The sequence below is a fragment of the Desmodus rotundus genome, chromosome 12, assembly GCF_022682495.2.
Source record: "Desmodus rotundus isolate HL8 chromosome 12, HLdesRot8A.1, whole genome shotgun sequence".
In the NCBI taxonomy this organism is placed as follows: domain Eukaryota; kingdom Metazoa; phylum Chordata; class Mammalia; order Chiroptera; family Phyllostomidae; genus Desmodus; species Desmodus rotundus.
The window spans coordinates 31119002-31139138 of NC_071398.1; the positions used below are offsets into that span (position 1 = coordinate 31119002).

At 57.7% G+C, this 20137-nt stretch overlaps 1 protein-coding gene and 1 long non-coding RNA gene across 9 annotated transcripts in view; one reads left to right on the forward strand and one right to left on the reverse strand.

Annotated features, from left to right (window-relative positions):
* Positions 1 to 20137, forward strand: part of ZFPM1 (zinc finger protein, FOG family member 1) — a 76368-nt gene that overhangs the window by 53333 nt on the left and 2898 nt on the right. For 4 of the 5 annotated variants that reach the window (XM_071219990.1, XM_053914652.2, XM_053914654.2 and 1 more), the window contains 6 exons: positions 3738 to 3871; positions 14227 to 14329; positions 16067 to 16276; positions 19240 to 19473; positions 19732 to 19827; positions 19919 to 20065. In XM_071219990.1, coding sequence (XP_071076091.1) covers positions 3738 to 3871; positions 14227 to 14329; positions 16067 to 16276; positions 19240 to 19473; positions 19732 to 19827; positions 19919 to 20065 — 924 coding nt within the window. The remainder of the gene's footprint in view (positions 1 to 3737; positions 3872 to 14226; positions 14330 to 16066; positions 16277 to 19239; positions 19474 to 19731; positions 19828 to 19918; positions 20066 to 20137) is intronic. The other variant, XM_053914653.2, reaches the window with a different exon arrangement.
* The window catches only part of LOC112300696 (uncharacterized), a 56864-nt gene that overhangs the window by 35640 nt on the left and 1087 nt on the right, over positions 1 to 20137 (reverse strand). The window contains exons 2-5 of one of the 4 annotated variants that reach the window (XR_011650665.1): positions 10063 to 10168; positions 8196 to 8285; positions 5990 to 6048; positions 3880 to 5195 (exon numbers count right to left, since the gene is read on the reverse strand). This is a non-coding gene — a long non-coding RNA (uncharacterized lncRNA). Of the gene's footprint in view, positions 1 to 3879; positions 5196 to 5989; positions 6049 to 6901; positions 7906 to 8195; positions 8286 to 10062; positions 10169 to 20137 lie in introns of those variants that run through there. The other 3 variants (XR_011650664.1, XR_011650663.1, XR_008425653.2) reach the window with 3 other exon arrangements.

Consider the following 20137-nt stretch of genomic DNA (forward strand, 5'->3'; position numbering starts at 1 on the left):
CAGCCACAGGAGGATTTGGGCAGGAACAGAGACCTAGAAATAGGTTATCTGAGCAGACAGGTGTTGAACATCACCAGGGCTACCATGGATAGTTGCACAGGTTCCACGCTACACAGGGGCACTAGGTAAGCTGGAGCTTAGATCCAGTCAGGTTCCACTCACTGAGCCAGGTACCTGCTGTGGACCTGCATCCACCCACAGGGGGCGCCTAAAACAGCTTTCCCTTGACCTGGAAGGCGGATTGTCTTAGTGACCATTGCCATTTCCGAGCCCAGGTCCCTCAGTTCCCAGCCACCCCACCTTTCCGGGGTCTTCACCAGCCCCCAGCAAACCCAGGGTGGTGGGTTCTGTCCCCAGCCGTGCAGAACAGCCAGCCGCCTTTATCAGGAGACAGGCCTGTCTGTCAAAGCATGATACTCATGAGATGGAGCGGCTGCTGTGGGGAACACTAGCCCTGCTGTTATCTGTGAGGCTCGGCCCGCCAGCCGTGGGGCTCTGATTAGGAAGCACGGCCGTTTGCCTGTGGGTGCGTGCATGGGCAGGTGGGGGGCAAGCCAGAGCCAGGGCTCCAGGAAAGGGACCACAGGCCCCCACAGGTATAACAAGCAGGGCAGACTGGGATGCCTGGGGCTGCCCCACTCTTTCTGTTGCTCATGGGGCGACCTGGGCCAGCTGCCTTCCTCCACCTCCATGCCCCTGAGTCCCGGCCCACACATGGAAAGACTGAGTTGAATTCTGAGCTCCCCTCCCACAGGAAGGTAGGCAGCAGCCTCAGATGGAAAGTGTTATCTCCTCGTGGGGGCTCCATGACCAACAAGGCCAGGAACAACTCCTACACGAACATTCCGCACACAGAAAAGAAAATATGTGAAGACGGAGGGCATCACGACCACTGTGCCTGTCCTGTCTGTGGCCCCAGGAGGAGAACTAGTGCCCAGAGGAATGAATGGGCAACCCAGTTAAGAGGCCCAAGTGCAGCCAACCCGTGTGGCTTAGTGTGTGTCTAGTTGTCGGGGTAGGGTAAGCCATTGCGTTAGGATTCTGGACGCTTCCCCCTGATCCTACTGCCCTGAGTGGGCAGTCCACAGGCTCAGTCCTTGGTTGGCTCCCTGCCAGCCTCAGAAGCAGCACATGGACCCATCAGGTGGCTGGACAAATGAGTGCCCAGCGAGCTCATCTCTAGACAGCCTCTTCATCCCCCATCTCTCCCTCACACACACCTACCCCTGAGGGCTGGCCAGGTGGAGGACCAGAGACCCAGATACACCCAGGACACAAGGAGCCAGGACCCTTGGTCAGCATCTGGAGCCAGGTGGCCTGGGTTCAGATTCTGGCATCCCACGGCCAGCTATGTGTCCTCTCAGGGCCTCGGTTTCTTCATCTATACAGGGGGGCTTAAGGAAAAGGCTAGCTTCATAGGGCCACCTGGGCAGGATTGGGTGACCACATGTGGCTGGGCCACACTCCTATCCCTTGGCACCAATTTCTGAGGACCTGAGGAGACTGTGGCCCATGGGCTGGGACCCAGGCATGCTAGGGGGCTGGCAAAGGACTCAGACCCTTGTGGGCAGGCCACAAAGCAACAGAGCTGGCCACTGCCCCCCTCTCTGCGGAGCTGATAAAGGGGCACCAGCCTCCCCGGCCTCACCCTGGTCTCCTGCCACCTTATCTGCCCTGGGGAAGACAAGGACCCAGTTAGAATGTTTTAGCCAGGCCTCCTGGCATATTTACACGTTATCTCTGCCATTAGGCCGGCAGTTATCTGATAATCGGTCCCATTAAGGCCACAGCCTGCCCAATCGAGGCTCCAGGAAGTGGGGCCGCCACAGAAGCGCTTGCTCAGGGACCTGGCCAGGCCACATGAGGCCTCCATAGGCCTAGGCAGCCTGGGTGGCACCTGAGGCATAAGGTGGCCTGGCCTTCCTGAGCAGAGGTTGTGTGGCCTAGGGAGGTGCTGCCATCTGAGGGCATGGCTGCCACTCTTCCCCTGTCCAAAGAGGACACTGAGGTGGGAGAGGAGAGGTAACATGCAGATGTGATTCTCCCAGGGCAGCCCTGACAAATGTGTTCAACCTCAGTGCCTTAAAACATCAGCAATGTATTCTCTCACTGTTTGGGAGCCAGAAGTCCAAAATCTGGGTGTTAGCAGGGCTGCGCTCCCTCTGGAAGCTCCAGGAGAGGACCGTTTCTGCCTCTCCCAACTCCCTGGGGCCCCAGGCGCAGCTTCCTCCTGGCTGCACCACTTTATCTCTGCCTCTGTCTTCACATGGCCTTTTCCTGGATTCTTTCCTCTGTGTGTCTCTTCTTACAAGAACCTTTGTCCTTGGACTTAGGGCCCACTGGGTGATCCACAATGGTCTCATCTGGAGACCCTAACTTGATAACGTCAGCAAGGACCCTTTTTCCAAATAAGGACACAATCCCAGGTTCTGGGTAGCCGTATCTCTTGGGGGCCACCATTCAGCCCATGACACAAGGTCAGGTGGATCATGTGGCATGCCTGGGCTGAACCCGGGAGCCTAACTGTAGACCCTGCCCAAGCCCCGAGGCCCCACACTGTGAGGGTGTCCATCAAAGGGGCTACCACTAAGGGCCATCTGTCTGTGTAAACAGCAGAATGCTGGCTCTGCAGCGGATACCATTACTCTAGCCATGCCACGGAGTCATAGCCAAGGCCATATAAGCTGGCAGAGCCCAGAGAGTGTGGCCCTGCCCATGGCACACAGAACCTCAGCCCCCTGGCACCTTACACCCTCAGCTAGGAGACAGGCCCTTAGATAGGCAATGGTTGCCCCAAGACCTGAGGAAGAGTCAGGGTCCAGTCCTTCCAGAGAGAGAGCACAGGTCCTGAAGGCCATGTGAGGTCAACAGCATTCTGGGGTCCCTGCTGATCTTCAAAGAGTAAATGGAGCTGAGCTCTGCACAACCCAGGTGGAGATTCTGGCTTTGCTGAGGGCCTTGTGAGGAGTGCTTGGCTCTGTACCTCAGCTGCCCCACCAGGCACTGTGCTAAGCATGCTAGGTGGATATCTCATTCAATCCTCATACCACCCAAGGAACTAGGAAGTATTGGGGATCCAATCTTATAGGTGCAGAAAGCAAAGCTCAGCATTTCCCCAGCTGCCTTAACAGGCCTGCTGTGCAGATTCAGGGACTTGCCAATGGGAAGGGGCTGGGAGGAGGGTGCGGAGGGGATGGGGATGGGTCTCGTCAACATCATCGTCCTCTGCTCTGCCCATCTCAGCCTAGGCAGCAGGGATGACCTGACTCCATGCGTGCATCCTGGGCACAAGCAACTTTGCCAGTGCTACTCTGGACTGCGTGTGGGTCACAGATGTCCCTGACATGGCAGCTGTGGTCCCTGGGCCACGTGTGTTACTGGCACAGTGGCTATGGTTCCCAGGCCACACATGTCCCTGATACCCAGCTATGGGCCCCAAGCTATGCACCTGTCTGCTCAAATCTAGCTGCAGGCACCCATCATTGTCCTATCTCTGTAGCCCTTGGTCTTCAGGAAAGTTCCACCAGAGGGGCTGGTCTGGCCCCCAGAACTGGGCACCAGCTACCATCCCTGTACCTCAGGCCCAGGCCCACAGGGAGGCACTGCCTCCTTTGTCCTGCAGCCACCTGACTGCTCCTGGGGATGGGGGCTGCAGAGGTATGCTAGACCTGGGCAGATAGCAGGGCTGGGCGGTCACCATGGTGGGCATTCCTCACACCCTTGATGTCTCCCCGCAGACGAGCTGGAGGAAGTCCTGCAGGATGGGCAGAGGTGCGTCCGGGCTCGACAAAGCCTTGCTGAGGGCCTGTCCTGGGGCCCATTCCGCGGAAGCATCCAGAGCAGAGCCTCATCCCCCAGGCAGGCTGAACTGGTAAGGAACCCCAACCACAGCTAGACCGCCTACCGGTTGCAGGGTAGTGGCCAAGGCAGCCTCCCACCCACGGCACAGGCCCCTTTGACCCTCCCAAGCCAGGTCAGGTGTAGACTCCAGCTCAGGTGCCCCCACCACTACACATGAAACACATCAGAAGATGCGGGTATTGGGGCCAGGTGGGTATTGGGGCAGGGAGGGTTAACTGCCTGGGAGCACAAGGAGGGCTTCCTGGAGGAGGTGATGCAGGGTCTATGGGACCTCAGGTGACACAGGGAGGACTTCCTGAGGAGGGCTTTTTAAAAGATGTTATTGATTTATTTTTAAAGAGAGAGGAAGGGAGGGAGAAAGAGAGGGAGAGAAACATCAATCAGTTGCCTCTCATACATACCCAACCAGGGACCAAACCTGCAGCCCAGGCATGTGCCCTGGCTAGGAATCGAACCAGTGACCTTTTGCTTTGTGAGACAATGACCAACCAACTCAGGGCTGGAGGAGGGTTTTTTAAGCAGGCCCTTAACAGATGAGTAGAAGTTGGTGAGGCAGAGAAGAAGGGCTTTTGAGGGGAGGAAGCAATAAGGAGCCAAACTGGGGCTGGACCTTGCACGTGTCTGAGGAGGAAGTCAGGAACATCCCCACCCACCCCAGCACTTTATGGACAGGGCCCCCCAGTGGTAAGCTAAGTGGTCTTCTGGGCACTTTGGGACAACTGCCGCAGAAGGCAAGAGATTTTTTCTGATTTTGTCCCTGTGGGTCCTTCTGAGGACAAGGAGAGGGCACCTGTGTCAGCAGTGCCTCTTCAGCACTTGCTAGTCTCCCTCTTTGACCAAGAAGCCCCACCGGGGCAGCACCCTTTCTCTAGATGAAAATACCTCCAGGTCATCATTGTCTTGGTGTTACTTCTAAACTACCCCCTCCTATTTATGGCAGGTCGGTCTGGCATCCTCTTGCAGGAAGTACAAAGACTCTTTATAAAATACATTTCAATTAAGAAAGGGCATCAATTATAAGTAAGTATGGGACAGCAAATGGGCAGCATATAGTATCATGGTAACTGGGAGGGGCCTGTGAATGATGAGTGTTCAGGAAACACCGCCTTGTCCTGATGGCCCTTGCCTGGGAGGCCAGGTGGTATGCCAGATTGGTCCCCTCAAGCCCAGGCTCAGGTGCTCCAACTGTGCAGCCATAGCAATGGCCTAGGTCCTTTTTGATTCCTGATGTGGCATTCAGGTATAGCTTGATCCAAGGTACATACTAGCTGGTGGATGTCCTGCAGTGCTGGGTCTCCTGGTCCTAAGACCCCAGGTGTCAGCCTCCAATCAGTCTGCATGTAGTCATCAAGCAGAGGTGGGTTTGTTAGGTGGGTTTCTCCCCTACCCCCACCCCCACCAGCACCTAGAGGTTAAATGCTGCCCTAAAGCTCTAACCAGCTCCAACCTGGCATTTAGAGCCCCCATTTCTCAGCTGCAGAAACCAGGGCCCCAGGAACTCAGCCTACAGTAGTGTTGAGGGCCGATAGGGCTGCAGGCAGAATCCCTAGCTGAAGACCCTTGGACCAGCATTTATAGCCCCTACCTACTGCCGTGGACCATAAAACCTGGGCTGTGGGTCACACTGCATCAGAATCTCTGGGCTTGGGTCTGGGCCTCAGGAGATTGGAGAAGTCTCCCAGGGTCCAAATGTGCAACCCTGCTGAGGGCCCCCTGGACTGCCCACAATGGCAGTCACAGCTGAGCAGCCAGACACAGAGAGCCAGGCACTTGCCCAGGCCACCCAATGAGTCAGTGGGAGGCTGGTGCAAGACCAAGGGCACCCACCTTTGTGGCACAGAGTCTGGATCCCAAGGTATCCTACCTCGTGGCAGTTTTGCTGTGTGCTCCCAGATATGTCCCTGACCTCTCTGAGCTTCTGTTTCCTCACCGTTTGGGACCTCAGGGGGACATAGGAAGCCCTGAAGGGTCCTTGAGGACTGAGGCTGCAGACCCCCCCAGCCTCCACTCAGAGCTGCAGTTTGTCTGTGAAGTGGAGAAGCCAGCAGCCTGCCTGCCTCCCAGGGCAGCTGGGCAGGTCAAAAGAGAGATGACCCACAAGTGGTGCCTACCACAGGGCAGGGCTCACCAGGCACCGGAGCCAGTAGGCCTGCAGCTGGGATGATCCTCTTGTCCTGTGGCCCCAAGCTGGAAGGAAACAGTGGAAGCTCCAGGATGGATTTTGGCTTTGTGGAAGGAGCCCAATTTTGGCTCCACTGTGGGATAGAGGCTGTGTTGTTTAGAGCAGTCTCTAGAGGCAGTGAGCTTCCTGTCACTGGAGGCATTCAAGTAGCAATTGACTTTTCCAAGGGTAGGCTGTCAGGGGCAGTTAACAATTGGAAGGAGGAATGAGTGGGCTGGGAGCTCTGGGGCCCTGGTTTCTGAACGCTCCAAGTGTCAAGAAAACCTGTGAGCAGTGACAGGACAAAGGCATGTGGCTGAGGGGTTGGGTCTCAGCATGTTCTAAGTGGGGTCTGCAGGTCTCTCCTCTGCTCCCTCCTGGGGATTACTGGCCCCTTCCAAGATGGACACCTGTGTGCTCCTGCTTACACACAGCCCCTCATTTCCTCTTCCCTCCCACCCTATGAGGCAGGGACTGCTGCCCCTGTTCTACAGATGAGGAAACTGAGGTCAAGTGACTTTGCAAAGCCGTCCAGATCAAGTAGCAGAGGGAGAATTGTCTGCCCAACCCTAAAGACTCCTGCAGGCTCCATAAGGACAGGGCTGGAGACTCAGGCACCAGCCCTGGCCCCCTTGGCCCCCCACCCCATGAAGGGTTTGTCCTCCTTGGGCCTGGGGCACAGGTCAGCCTGGCGAGACTTGGCACAAGGCTGGAAACGCTCTCCAGACAGAGAGATAATGCCGAGGGGAGCGAGGGAGCGAGCCAGCACCAGAGCAGCCAACAACCTTTGAGGGTATTGCGGAGGAGCCTGGGGAGGAAGGAGCCTGCCTGCTCTTCCCTGCAGCTTTATCTCCTGCAGAATTAAATCCTTGATTAACCCTTATCTCCCCAGCAGGCGCTATCTCTGCCTTGGCGCCGAGTGTCCAGACGCACGTACAAGATGATTGATTTCTTAAAGATACGCGCACTTTTCTGATACTTCATTTATTGTCTAAATATTTTTGCTAACATTTCAGCGGGCCTCTTATCGATCTCAGCTGATGGGTCCCAGTTCTCTCCCCCAAGCACCTCCTGCCCCAGATCTTCCTATCAGCCGCCAGGCAGTATTCACCCTTGGAGAGGGAGGAGGAGGCAGGAATAGGGGCGCCCGATGGGGTGTGGCGACCCTTTCCTGCTGGTGGTGGGGGTAGCTTCTTGCAGGCTGAGAAGGGACAGGGTGGCTGGACTCCCACTGGGGGTGGGAGCTTAAGGAAGGACACAGAGGGCACAGAGCCTGGCAGTGGTTGAGAGGTGGTTCTGGCACCAACCTGCTGTGTTAACTCGGGCAGGTCCCTTCCTGATCCAGTAGCAACTTCCACTGTTGGAAACAAGGGCTTGGAGGCCCAGCCACAAAAAAAGTGTTCAAGATGAATGGTGGATGGAGGATGGATGGATGGATGGATGGATGGATAAATGGACAGATGGATGGATGAGTACATGGACGGATGGGTGGATGAATGAATGAATGGTTGGATGGGCAAATGAACGAACAAGCTTTCACCCGCAGCTGGGTCCACACTGGCTTGGCCCTTCTTTCCATCCCTTTGACCCCCAGGGCTCACCTACTTTAGCCCTAAAGCCATCGTGACATCAGTGAGACTGGGAGGGTCCCCATGGCTGCCAAGCAGGGCAACAGGTTCAGTGGGGAAAGACCCTGCCTGAGAGGCTGAAACGGGACCCCCTGGATCCTGTCCTCCCGTGTGGTCCCAGGTGAGTCTTTGCCCAGCAATCAGTGTAGAGGGTCGGCCTCCTTGGTCCTTCACCTGGAGATGGAACCAGGGCTGGGCCCTTGGCTCTGAGCAGCTCTCCATGCAGGAAGCCTCGAAGGGTGGCATCAGGGGTCACTGCCATGGCAGAGGCAAACCTCACAGTAGGGCCAGCCCTGGCCAGGAGCCTTTTTGGGGGCGAGGGGAGCTGAGGCAGGATGCCCAGGTACACTCCCGATGATGCCCCTCTCTCCTTCCTTGATTCTCATTTACATTTGTTTGTAATAGAGAAGAATACCCCCAGCCCACCCATCATTGCACTGCTTTCCCCGAGACTTCTGGGACACGCAGCCCAGGTGTGGGGTGCTGCTAGTTCTTTACCCAAGTGGGGATGCACTGCAAGCCACCCTGCATCTTGCTTTGCTCACCTGCTGAAATGTTTCTGCCATTTCAGGGCAGCCTCTTCCCCACAGCGCCAGGTGCTGCTGGCTGCAGCTGTCCAGCCTCCATGTTCCTACCTGGAAAGTAAGAATGACACTGGACATGTTGTGGACTCACCCCAACAGCACATGGTTGCTACCTACCATGGTCCAGGCACAGCCAGGCAGCACTGAAGCTGGCCTGCCAGCTGTGCCTCCCCACGTCCCTGCCCCAGCACTGCCTCCTTACTTAACAGCCCCATGGGCCATCGTTGCCCCTGGTGCTCCCAAGGGCCTCTTCCAACCATCCCAGCCCGGTGTCCAGTGGGCCCAGCAGCCCCATGGGACCTCGAAGGAAGTGCCCTGAGGCTATGCTCCCCGCCCCCTCCCACATAAGTGACATGCAGCCTGGCCTACACCCTGGGGTGCCAACAGGTCACTAGGACCATGGTGGTTATTCCCCAGCAGGCCCTGGACTAGAGCTTCATTCACCCTGATGCTGTTGACTCACCTCGGTCTTGAGGCAGCTGTTCCAACTAACCCCATTGTACAGATGGGGAAACTGAGGCTCAGAGAGGGCCCCAGAATGTAAGTTTCCTCTGGCTGCTGTAAAAAATTACTGCAACCTGGTGTCGTAAGCAGAATTCCTTCCCTCCCAGTTCGGAGGCCAGGTGTGGGCAGGGCTGGTTTCTCCCGGGGTCTCTGAAGGAGAGTGCATTCCAGGCCTCTCCCCAGCTTCTGGTGGCTGCTGGTGATCCTGGGGATCCCTGGCTCAGAGATATATCAGTCCCACCTCTGCCTTCTCTTCTCTCCTTGCCATTGGATTTAGGACACACCAGGCTAATCTAATCCAGTATGATTTCATCTGGGTTACCTTTAATTTAATCATATCTGCAAAGACCTTTTTCCCAAACAAGGTCACACTCAGGCTCCCAGTGGACATCTTTGGGGGCCACATTCAGCCTGCTCCACAGAGCTCGCAATTGGCAGAGCCAGGGCTGGGCCAGGCAGGCCCCTGGCCCTCCAGGGCAGCCCCTGAGGGTGCCCAGGTCTGGGCTCCGCTGGAGTGCCAGGGTAGGGAACAGAACAGTGTGGGTGTCCTGCTGGGGACAAGCCACAGGCAGCAGACCTGCTGCTGGCCTCCCTGGGCCCCTGGCACCCTTCCATTCCATGCCTCAGTTTCCCTGCCTGCAGTTGTGGGAGCTGGAAAAGTGCCACGGGGTGAGGGAGGAGCTGTCAGCATGAAGGGACTGTAGCTACAGGGTCAACCTCTTGGAGAGCCAAGAGGACTCAGCTAGTGTCAGGGACTCAGGACCTCTCCCACCACACCAGAAAGACCCATGCTGAGGGCTGGGAGAGATCCCTCCTCCTCAGCCCTAGCCACCCCTCCCCTGGGGCCAGGGCACCAGGCCCACCCTAATGACCAGATCCCTGCCTGAGCCCTAGGGCTACCCTGAAGAAAAGAGTTGGGGGCCACAAGGTCCTTCCCCATGTCATCTCTTCCTCCCTATTGCTCCCTCCCCTATTGTCTCCCCCACCCCCACAATGTCCCCTTTCCACAGATGCCCACACAGTGCCCCACTCTCCCCTCCAGGCCTTGCCCCACTGCCCTGGCTACGGCTGCCCATACCCAGTCCCTGCCCCTGCCAGACCTCAGCCCAGCTCAGCCTTGTCCCTGTTTCTCCAGCACTTTCCCCCCAGCCTCCACGGCTCGTTTCTTGCTGGCCTCTCCGCTCTATCATCCATGCTGGGACATCAGGGACTGCATGTTCTGTCCCTGCACCTGGCATAAAGCACACCCTCTAAGACTGTTTTTGAATGAATCAGTGAATGAATGAAGAATAGGATGCAGTGATTCAGTGTAGATCATGCATACCCGGGTTCCAGTCCTGGGTACACAAAGCGACGTCCTGTGCTCTTGGACGCCATTCACTTCTGTGGGCCTCAGTCTCCTCTGCTGTGAAATGGGTTCTTCACAGGATCTGGGGAGATAAGAGGGGCCTGAGGTGCGAAAGGCCGTTGCCTCCAGCAAGGTGAGCATAGGGGTGAGGGCAGGGGGAAATGGGCGGGGCTTCACAGGGTAGGCTGAAGAACAGAGGTTTGGGGCCCAGTCAGAGCCCATCTGGGCCTGCCCCAGACCTGCCCTCCCATGAACCTGCCTGTAGTAACCTGGGGGAGGCCCTCTGGCCCTGCTGACCTTCTGCAGGACCATCTGCTCCCTGTGCCAGGCCACCCTCCCCCAGAACAGGGCCCCCACCTCTCCTTCTATGTGGCTTCAGGAGAAGCACTGCGAGGTTTGGGAATAGCCTCAGATAAAGTTGTCACAGCGGATGCGGCAGAGATAGGGTTTCTGATGGTTATCAGCGGGTAGAGAATCCAGACACTGACCTCTTTGTTGGGAAACAAGGAGCATTCTCAGACGCACCCAGAGAACTTAAAGTGGCCGCCCCAGGTTATCCTGGGGCTGGGTGGGGCCGGCCTGGAGCCAGGAGGGAGGGACCGGGACAACCCTGAGGGGCTGTAGGCAGGTCAGGCAGGGCTTCTCACTTACTCCTGACCGGGCCTGTCCAGTGAGCTGGACCCAGACTGGGCACCGAGCCGCGGGGCACCCAAGGAGGGAGAGCAGCTGGTGGCATACATGACTACTAGTTTTGACAGAAGGGCCAGGGCAAGGTGGGGGGTTATGAATAGCCCCTCCCAAGTTTGCACCCCACTGCCCATGGGCAGGGCAGGCCAGGAAGGGGGCTTGCCTTGGCCCAGCGCCTTCACCACAAAAGGGCTTCTATTCCGTGGGCTGCTTGGAACTGGGGAGAAACTAGTAGGGAAAAAAGAAAAAGAATAACATGGGGCAGCCCCACATTGTGCCAGCCCCTCCACAGCGGAGGCAGAGATTGAAATCTGCTCCTGATAGCATGTCCTCAGCCCCTGGGGCTCGACATGCCCCTGGGGGCAGAACGGTGGCCTTCAGGCTGCAGCCAGCAGACATGGGGGTTGTGGCTTAGGGCTGGCTGGGGGACAGGTTAGGGGCAAGCTGGGCAAGGCCGAGCTACACTCCCCAGGAGCCAGGGTATGGTGGCCCCTCCACCCCTAGGGGCCAAGTGCAGGCATGTGCTGCCGTTCAGATGGCTGTGCCCCACCCTTTTCCAGCCTTCCCCATCTAAGGGGGGCAGCCCACCCCAGTGTTAAGGGCTGAGAGAATATGGGCTGAAAGTCAGTCATAAAGCCCCAGATCTCCTGACCAATTTCCTCCTGGAAACCAGATGTGGGGTATAGCACAAGGCCCCCTTAAGGCCCCTGTACCCCTCCTTCCTCACCTGCCCTCACAGACAGGGGCTGTCACCTAGGCCAGCCAGGGAACCACCAAGCACAGGCGCTCAGTACCCGTCAAGACACAGATGGGCTGCTCCGGGCAGAAGGCACAGAGCTGGCCAGGGACATGGCACCACTGCCTTCTGTCAGCTTAGAACGCACACGGAAAATTAGGAGTTCTGCAGCGTCAGCAAAGCTGAGCGCAGGGGTTTTTATCATGCTGCGAACACGCGCTCCTGAGAGTGATAAGCATTAAACCGACCGGGAGGCTGTCAGTCTCAGTTTGAGGGTTTAGAAATATTGGGACGAATAATTAGATTTCATATCGTTACCGTAGCACCCATAGGAGGATAAGGCAGATTAATTTTTTCACCCTCCTCTGCTCATTAATATTCATTAGAGACTCAGGAGGCCCAGCCTCTGCCTTGCTGCTAGCCCCGTTGGTTTGCCCACCGCTGCACCAGCCACCCCCCACCAGTTCCACTTTGCCCCAGGCCTGACCCACTCCTGTGGCCTCCCAGCTGACAGGGACCCTCAGCTGGCACCCAGCTCCCACCCCCTGCTCTGCAATGTTACAATCACCAGGCGTCTTCTAAAAGCCAGAGCCGCCTGCCCCAAAGCAGGCTCCTTGGTGGAGATGTCCACAGTTGACATTTACCAACCGCTGGCCTGCTGCCCCATGGACACCAGCCTCCTGGGCCCAAAGGCACAGCCCCTGCCTGGCCTGGCCTGCTGACCAAAGGGAATGCAAAAGCAAGGGTGTTGGTGGTGGGCGCTTGTCAAGAGCTGCTCGCACACCAGACAGGCACTGTTCACAGGAGGGCTTCACACAACTGCTTCTTCCCAATGCCCAGGAGAAACTGAGTCACAGAGCCAAAAATGAGATGTGCCCTGCAAGAATGTGGCAGGCCGCGAATGGGTCCAGAGTGAACACGCAGGCTCGCGCCACAGCTCCAACCAGGAAGGGCATCCATCACCTGTTTGCAGAGAGATGCCAAGGCCCAGGGAGGGCTGCGTGGTAGTGGGACGGGTGGGGCTCTCCCTGACCCTCTGGCCAGCTATGTACACTGCTCGCCTGTTCCATGACTGAGCCACATAGCTGCTTTGATGACCAGGGTGCCCCAATGTGGTTGGGAGTGTTACCAGGAGTGCCCAGCACATTGGCCTGATCCCCAAGTCTGCCACAGGATAGGGATAAGATGCAGAGGTGGTCAAAGGGGCTGCTGAGGGGCAATGCCTTGCCCAAGGTCACAGTGACGGAGGTCAAGCTTTAACATGACCCTGATGCCCAGCTCTGGAGCCCCTGTCGTCCTCACAGCCAAAGCCCACGAGAGTGCCTTGGGCTCAGAACTGGCGGGGAGGTGCCTGGAACCTGTCAGAGGACACCCCACACACCATCCCCAGCCCTAGCTGTCCCACATGGCAGCATCCCCACCAACTGCCATGTGTACCCTGTGGGTGCACAAAGCCACCCCCATATAGGTGGTAGCATTTCCTGGTGAGAGCAAGTGACACTGGTTCTTCAGTTAAAGGTCCTGATGTACCAAGTTTCTAAGTAAAAAGCACTTATTTGCATAAAACAAAACACCCAAATGATGTGCATCATACCTTTCCACACAGGACTCAGTTGCTAAGCTTAGGGACCTCCAGGCAGAGGAGCCCAGAACCAGGGTCCAGTGCTGGGGCTGAGGCCCAAAGGGCAGCGGTGGTCACCTCAACCTTGGGCAAAAAGGGCCACAGTTCTGCCCTGCCCACCAGTCAGCTGTGGATCTGTACCACAACCCCGAGTATAACCAGGAGCTGGGCCTGAGTGGGGCTGCAGGCAGCCCATCCCTAGCCAACCACCTCCAGGCACCAGACTGCGCTGGGACAGAGGACGAGTGTTTCCTCCACTCTGCAGGGTTCCTGAAGTCAGGCCACGCCCCTCTGAGGGCCTGACCAGAGCACTCTTTCCTTCCCGGTGCTGTGAAGGCCGGCTCCCAGACCCAACTGGGAGAGAGCACTTGCACTGTTGGGCAAGGTGCCGGTGCCAGCTGTCCCTCCCCTACCTCCTACCCTCCCCATGCCTCAGTTTCCTCACCTGTGAGATGGAGGACACTGCCTGCTCTCCACACTGGCCCAAAGCCAGGGGGGCAAGGGGCTAGTCTCTGGGAGCCACGAGAAGGGGACCAGGTGCTGAGCCAGCCTCAGCATGGGGACACTGCCTGGGGACTTCAGTGAGCTGCTGGGCCCAGGCAGGTGTCCTTTAAATGTCTACCACCTTCTGGTCCCAGGTTGGTCCAAGCAAAAGTGGGCCTGCCCTGCCCTACAATGGGGGAGGGGAGCCCCAATGTCTGGGAGGACATGAAAGCCCCTCTTGTCAGGGCATGCCGTCTCCTAAGGACCAATCTTGGTCTTGGCCCACAGGCCCTGGGAGCCCGCGTGGGAGGAGCCTGTGCCCCCATGGGCACCCTGAGAACTCACCATAGCACCCAGCAGCCTGCTAAGATGGCAGGGGGCAGTAAGGAGAGAACATGGGTCTACATATGAGTCCCCCCTCTGCCGCTGGCTGGCTGTGTGACCTTGGGTTATGTTGCATGATCTCTCTGGGTCTCAGTTCCTAAGAGAACCCAGCATCTGACAAGGAGCAGGCCCACAGCCTGCCATCCACCAGGCAGTCTCTCTATAGGGACCCCCAGCTGGGCTTTCCCCCTGCTGTGTCCTTGCTCACCCCTCCTTTCTGACCCCCCAGAGCCCCACCCCAATGCTGCTACTGGAGGATGAGGCCTGCTGGCTGAGGACACTGCCCCAGGCCCTGACGGAGGCCGAGGCCAATGTGGAGATCCACAGGAAGGGTTGGTATCTGGCACTTCCCTCTTAGCCTTCCGGAAGGTGGAGGTCCTTTGGCTCTCCCTGGGCTGGCTCTTAAAGGGAAACCAGCCTGTTTTGAGCCAAGCCAAGGGACTGGCCACCACATACACTCCTAGCACCCAGTTAATGCCCATCTGGGGGCGGGCACTTGTCTGGCCTGGGATGGGCAGCAGGGTCTCAGGAAGCCAGGACCACTCTCAAGGTCCCTGGGATACCACCAGTGCAGTGGAGGAACCCAGACCAAGGAGGCCAGGGGCCCGGGCCCAGCAAGAGGTGCCGACTGGACCAGGGCCTATGTATTCTGGCCCACTCCTGCCTCTCTGCCCCTTCTGGAAAAGGGGTCCAGGAGGGAGGGCCTGGGTGGGTGGGAGGAAGAGCAAGATGGGGGTCCTCGCCCCCCTCACCTCAATTCAGAGTTCAGGCCACTCAGACGCATGGGCGTCTGTCTCCATCACTGTGGCCCTGCCTGCCCTGAGTGGTCTTACTCCTGAGGAAAGTACAGCATGGCCTTTCCAGTGTGTGAGGGTCAAGATGCTGTGGAACCCCCCTCCCCCAGTACAAATAAGGGGAGGAAGTGGGGACAGACACGTGACAACTTCTACAGACAAGCAGGGTCATTTCCCACGTGGCCACCCAGGAGGGCTGTGGGCCAACTGACCACAGGAAACCCACCCCACTCCCCTGTAAGGGAGCTCTGCTTTGCTAAAACATCCTGGGAGGCCTCACTCTCACCGACTCCTGAGCACACAGCACATTTGGCTGCACACCCCAGTGGAGGCAAAGCTCCATCCTGAAGGTGGCTCTGGTTTCCAGACAGAGCTAAAGGCCATTGGCAACAGGCAGCAGCCTTGTGACCAGCTCCTCGGCCCGACCCCTTCCCACCTGGGGGCTGCCAGGGCTGGGCCATGGTACAGACAGGTGCTGGACTCAGCATGTGGGGACCTGGGCTTTTCATCCTGTGTACCTCAGTTTTTCCACCCACAGGGGGTGAAAACCCTGGCTCCTCCTCCCCATCAAAGGGTACTCTAAGGACCCAGAAAGCAGCTGGAGGGCTAGGTATTGGCAGCAAGTAGTCATCCATGAGATTATACACCAAGCCAGGGTGTAGGCCAGTCAGCACTGCCTGGCTTGCCCTTCCTCCTAGCCTAGTCAGCAGAGCTCCAGCCACCTGTGTCTGCCCATGCAGGACCAGGGTCCTGGTGGCTAGTGAAATGGCCTTGTGCTGAACACGAAGTGGACTCTTGGGTAGCTCACTGGGTTCCTATTGGCCAAGGCTGCCCCCTGCAGGCCATGTTGGGGAAAGTGCGCCAGCAGAGTTGAATGGGGCAGGCAGGCAGGTCCAGTGGCTACCAGGTCCTGCCCAGGCACTCTGCTACCTGTCCCACATGCCATCCCTCTCCTGGAAAACACAGCAGCTTTTCTGGCCACCCTCAGGACCCTCCAACTCGATGGACTCAAGGCAAGGAAGCCTAAGGCTTGGGCAGGCCACTACCCCATTACCCCAGAGAGGCAGGACCACTTTTGGAAACCAAACAGCCACAGCTATAAACCAGGCATGACCACTCCCTGACCGTGGCCTTGGCTCTGTCCGCCCCTTCTGGCTTCAAAACTCTGATCTCTAAGAGGAGGCCTTCAGGAGGACATGTGGGGACATCTGCAGAGCTGGTGTGGCAGGCCTGGGGCTGCTGGCCCTCCCATCAAGGGTGTCCTTACCCTTGCAGATGAAGCCCTCTGGTGCAGGCTTACCAAGCCGGTGCCAGCAGGGGGACTGCTGAGCACACTCCTTGTAGCGGATCCCCACAGCAGCCCCAGGCACCCTGTGAAGAAGGAGCCAGCGGAGCCTGAGTGCCTGGCCCGCTCACATACTGACATCCAGCTCCTTCCCCAGCAAGCCGGCATGGCATCCATCCTGGCCACAGCAGTCATCAACAGTGAGTACCACTCTCATGCCTCCGCTCCTTCCGCCCTTTCCCACCTTTTGGCAGGGCCAGCCCAGTCCCCGGGCACAGGGCTGCAGGTAGTGCTCAGTGCTCAGCAGCACGAAGATCTGTGACTACTGGGATCTGAGCAGAGAAGGAAGTGGGCTACAGTGGGCATGCACACAGAACTTGAAAGTAGGGCCCCAGGAAGGGGGTTTTGGGGTGGGGCAGATCCAGGCTACAGCTAGAACATGAGTGACATGGCTGGCTCAGGGATGGTAAGGGGGCAACCCTGAGCAGGCTGCAGGGAGGCATGGCAGCAGCATGCACCTAGCATGAGCGGAGAGGCAGCAAGGTCCCCAAGACTCCGGTCTTGCACTGGGAAAGGCACAGCAAGCAAGCACACACCCGAGCCCATGACTACCCCTTTGGGGCAGTGCAGGTTTCTCTGTCTCTCAGACCCTGCCAACATGTGCATCGCCCCCGGCCCTGCCCACTAAGTGCTGGGACTACCCTGACTTCTCAGCACACACTAAACCTAAAGAGTTATGACAGTGAAATAGGACCCACTCTTTCCACAAATACTCGTTTAGCATCCACAACGAACCAAGCAGTGGAGGCACCAAGGCCACCAAGATGGGGCGCTGGCCCACTGAGAGTGGTGGCAGTGGCTGCAGGGGAGGGTGCATCCAGCAAGGAAAGCAATGACACGTGGTCAGGCAGTGGCGGGGCTCCTTTAATTGAGATGCTCAGGAAAGCTGCTCAGACAAGAACACTCAGGTTTGGACCTGCATGCTGGGAAAGAGCTGCTGAGTGGTCAGTCACCCACCGCGGCCCGGGAGGTGGTCACTGCAGCTGGAACCTGGCGGTGCGGCAGGCAGGCATGCATGCAGGCAGCCAATCTCTGAGGGTGGTTCCAGGCAAGAACCAATTTCTTCTCAGAGCAATGAGGCCTCACTAGAGGCTTTAAGCAGCAAAGGGTGTGATCCAGTTTGGCTTTAAAATCACCCTGGCTGCTGCGTGGCAACTGTGGGGTTGCAAAACTGTAAGTCGAAGGTGATGATAGCTTGATGCAAATGGGTGCAGCCGAGACAGAGCCAGAAGTGACACTGGAGCCCACAGGGACCAGCCAGCTACAGTTGGGCTGGGTGAGGAGGCAGCAGCGAGCAAGGCGCTTCGGTGTGGCTGTCCAGTTGGATGTTGGTCAGCACCATTGCTGGTGGGGGGTCAAAGGAGAGCCCTTCTGAGCATCCTGACCCAAAGGGAGACAGGGAACATGAGCTGGGGCTCAGGGCAGTCAGAGCTCCACAAGCTCTGGGGCAGCATGAGACCCCCAGGAAGAGACAGGGCCTTCACACACTAGCATGGGGTGGGGGAAAGTCTGCAAAGGACTCTGGTGTTTAATTCTCAACACTCCACCACCCTTGGCCTGTTTTTCTCACCTGCGAAGTTGAGGTAATGGTAATACTAGCCTTGAGGTGTTTGTGCAGGTTTCCTGGGCTATACCCACCCAGGACTTGACCCGTGGTCAGCCCACCCGCGGTCAGCCCTGGGTCGCAGTGGCCAGGGCTTGAATGGACCTCTGAGGCTCTGGCCCCTCTCTTGACACCATGGGCAGCAGCACAGTCCCCGGCACTGACTTTGCAAATATAAAAATAAACCCACCAGTGGCCTCAGGTCCCCAACCCAGCTCAAGGTCTCAGCTTATAGAGAACAGAACTGCCTTGAGACCCCAAATGAAAGGGAACTTGAAAACCAGAGGAAGAAAACAGTCAGAAAAACTGTAGGTACAGGGTACAATGGGTGGTCACCTCAGCCAGACAGATAAAGGTACTTAAATTCCTTAAGAGAAGTGGGAAAAGCAGGAAACCTGGCAGCCTCCTGGGTGGAGGAGCACCTGCGCAGTAACTAGGGACCTGGGACAGACATCAGAGAAGCCAAGCTGAGAAACACACCCTAACCTGCAGAAATAGAAACCAGATGACGAGGAACCCCAGGGCCCTTCATTCTACCTCTAAGGTACAAGCCCTGCCCTGGCCACCTTCAGCCAAGGGGCAGCTGGTCGCAGAGCAGGGGCAGAGACACGCAGAGCATTCCTTTAAATTCTGCTATACAGACACGGAACCAGAGAATGGTGAAGCATCCATCAGAGAATCCTCACCTGCTGGCAAAATCAGCCCTGCAGTCCAAACTCCAAAAACTGAAAAATTAGAGGCAGGTTACTTGGGGTAAATTTGGTGGATTCATTAATGTGAGCATTCATTCAGTAACTGATGTGGAATCACCCAGATATATGGGGAATGACAAGGTAACAGGAAGGACTCCTCTTCCTTGCATCTCCTGGCCTCACCTCCTTCCCACCCCCACCCCAGAAGCCACCCAGAGCGATGTTCAACTCTCAACCTCATGCCCAAGTGCTTGGGGATTTTGATGCATCTGGTCCCTATGCACCTGGCCATTCACACACCTGTTGATGGGCACACGCCTGTTTCATCCTTCACCAGCACCCAGGTCCTCCCTTCATGGCCCCCTTGCCAGCACATAGGCACCTGCATACACTCGCCACCTTCTTCCCCTGTACATGACTGCTGCCACCAAATAACTGACATAACCACGTCCTGGACCACAGTCCCACTCCTGCAGGTGTCCCATAGCATGTCCACACTCCTCCCGTGAGCACCGCATGAGGCCATGGCATCTCCTTATGGGCTCACTGTTGGAAGGCAGCATGGAGAGCATCCTAGAAATCCATAGAGAGGGCACCCTAGGTTGTAAAAGAACAGATAAGAAAGAGAAGTGTTGATGGGAAGGGCAGGCCAGGTCACAAACTTCACTGATCAAAGCAGAAGGATGCAGGAGGCAGCCAGGGCAGAGCTCTCACTTTGCAGAGTCCACTGCCTTACCCTGGGTTGCAGGCAGCCCCCCTCTACTTCTGGAATGTCCCCTCAGGTGTCACCCACCTCTTGCCCCCACAGAAGATGTCTTCCCCTGCAAGGACTGCGGCATCTGGTACCGCAGTGAGCGAAATCTGCAAGCTCACCTCCTGTATTACTGCGCCAGCCGCCAGAGTGCCAGCTCCCCTGCCTCAGCCACCGCTGATGAGAAGCCCAAGGAACCATACCCCAACGAGCGTATCTGCCCCTTCCCCCAGTGCCGAAAAAGCTGCCCCAGTGCCAGCTCCCTGGAGATCCACATGCGCAGCCACAGTGGTGAGGCTCCATGCCCCCCCAGGACCCCAGCCTGCTTGACGATAGCGCATGCGTGCCCACTACGCCCAGGCAACAGATAGGCCTGTGTGGTCTTCCCACCATACCACATAGCCTCCCAAAGCTCCCAGGGCATGAAGCCTATCTATGGCTGCCTGGATGGTCAGCTCGGGGCTGGGCCCAGGCCAGGGTCCTGGGAGGCTTGAAGAGCCCTCCACACATGGCCTGTATCATGGCCCCTCACTGGGCCCTGTGTTCCAGGCGAGCGCCCCTTCGTGTGTCTCATCTGCCTGTCGGCCTTCACCACCAAGGCCAACTGCGAGCGGCACCTCAAGGTGCACACAGACACACTGAGCGGTAAGCGGGCTGGGAAGGGAGCAGGGCCAGGTCAAGGGGTGTTTGTGGAGCCCACCAGCTCCAGGGCCCTGACACCACAGCCCATCTGCAGGTGTCTGCCACAGTTGTGGCTTCATCTCCACCACAAGGGACATCCTCTACAGCCACCTGGTGACCAACCACATGGTCTGCCAGCCAGGCTCCAAGGCTGAGATCTACTCACCAGGAGCTGGGCACCCCTCAGCCAAGCTCCCCCAAGGTGAGTCCCGGGGACGGGGCGGGGGGGGGGTCTGGTCTATGACACAACTGGGGGTCAATTTGGCCTTGGCCC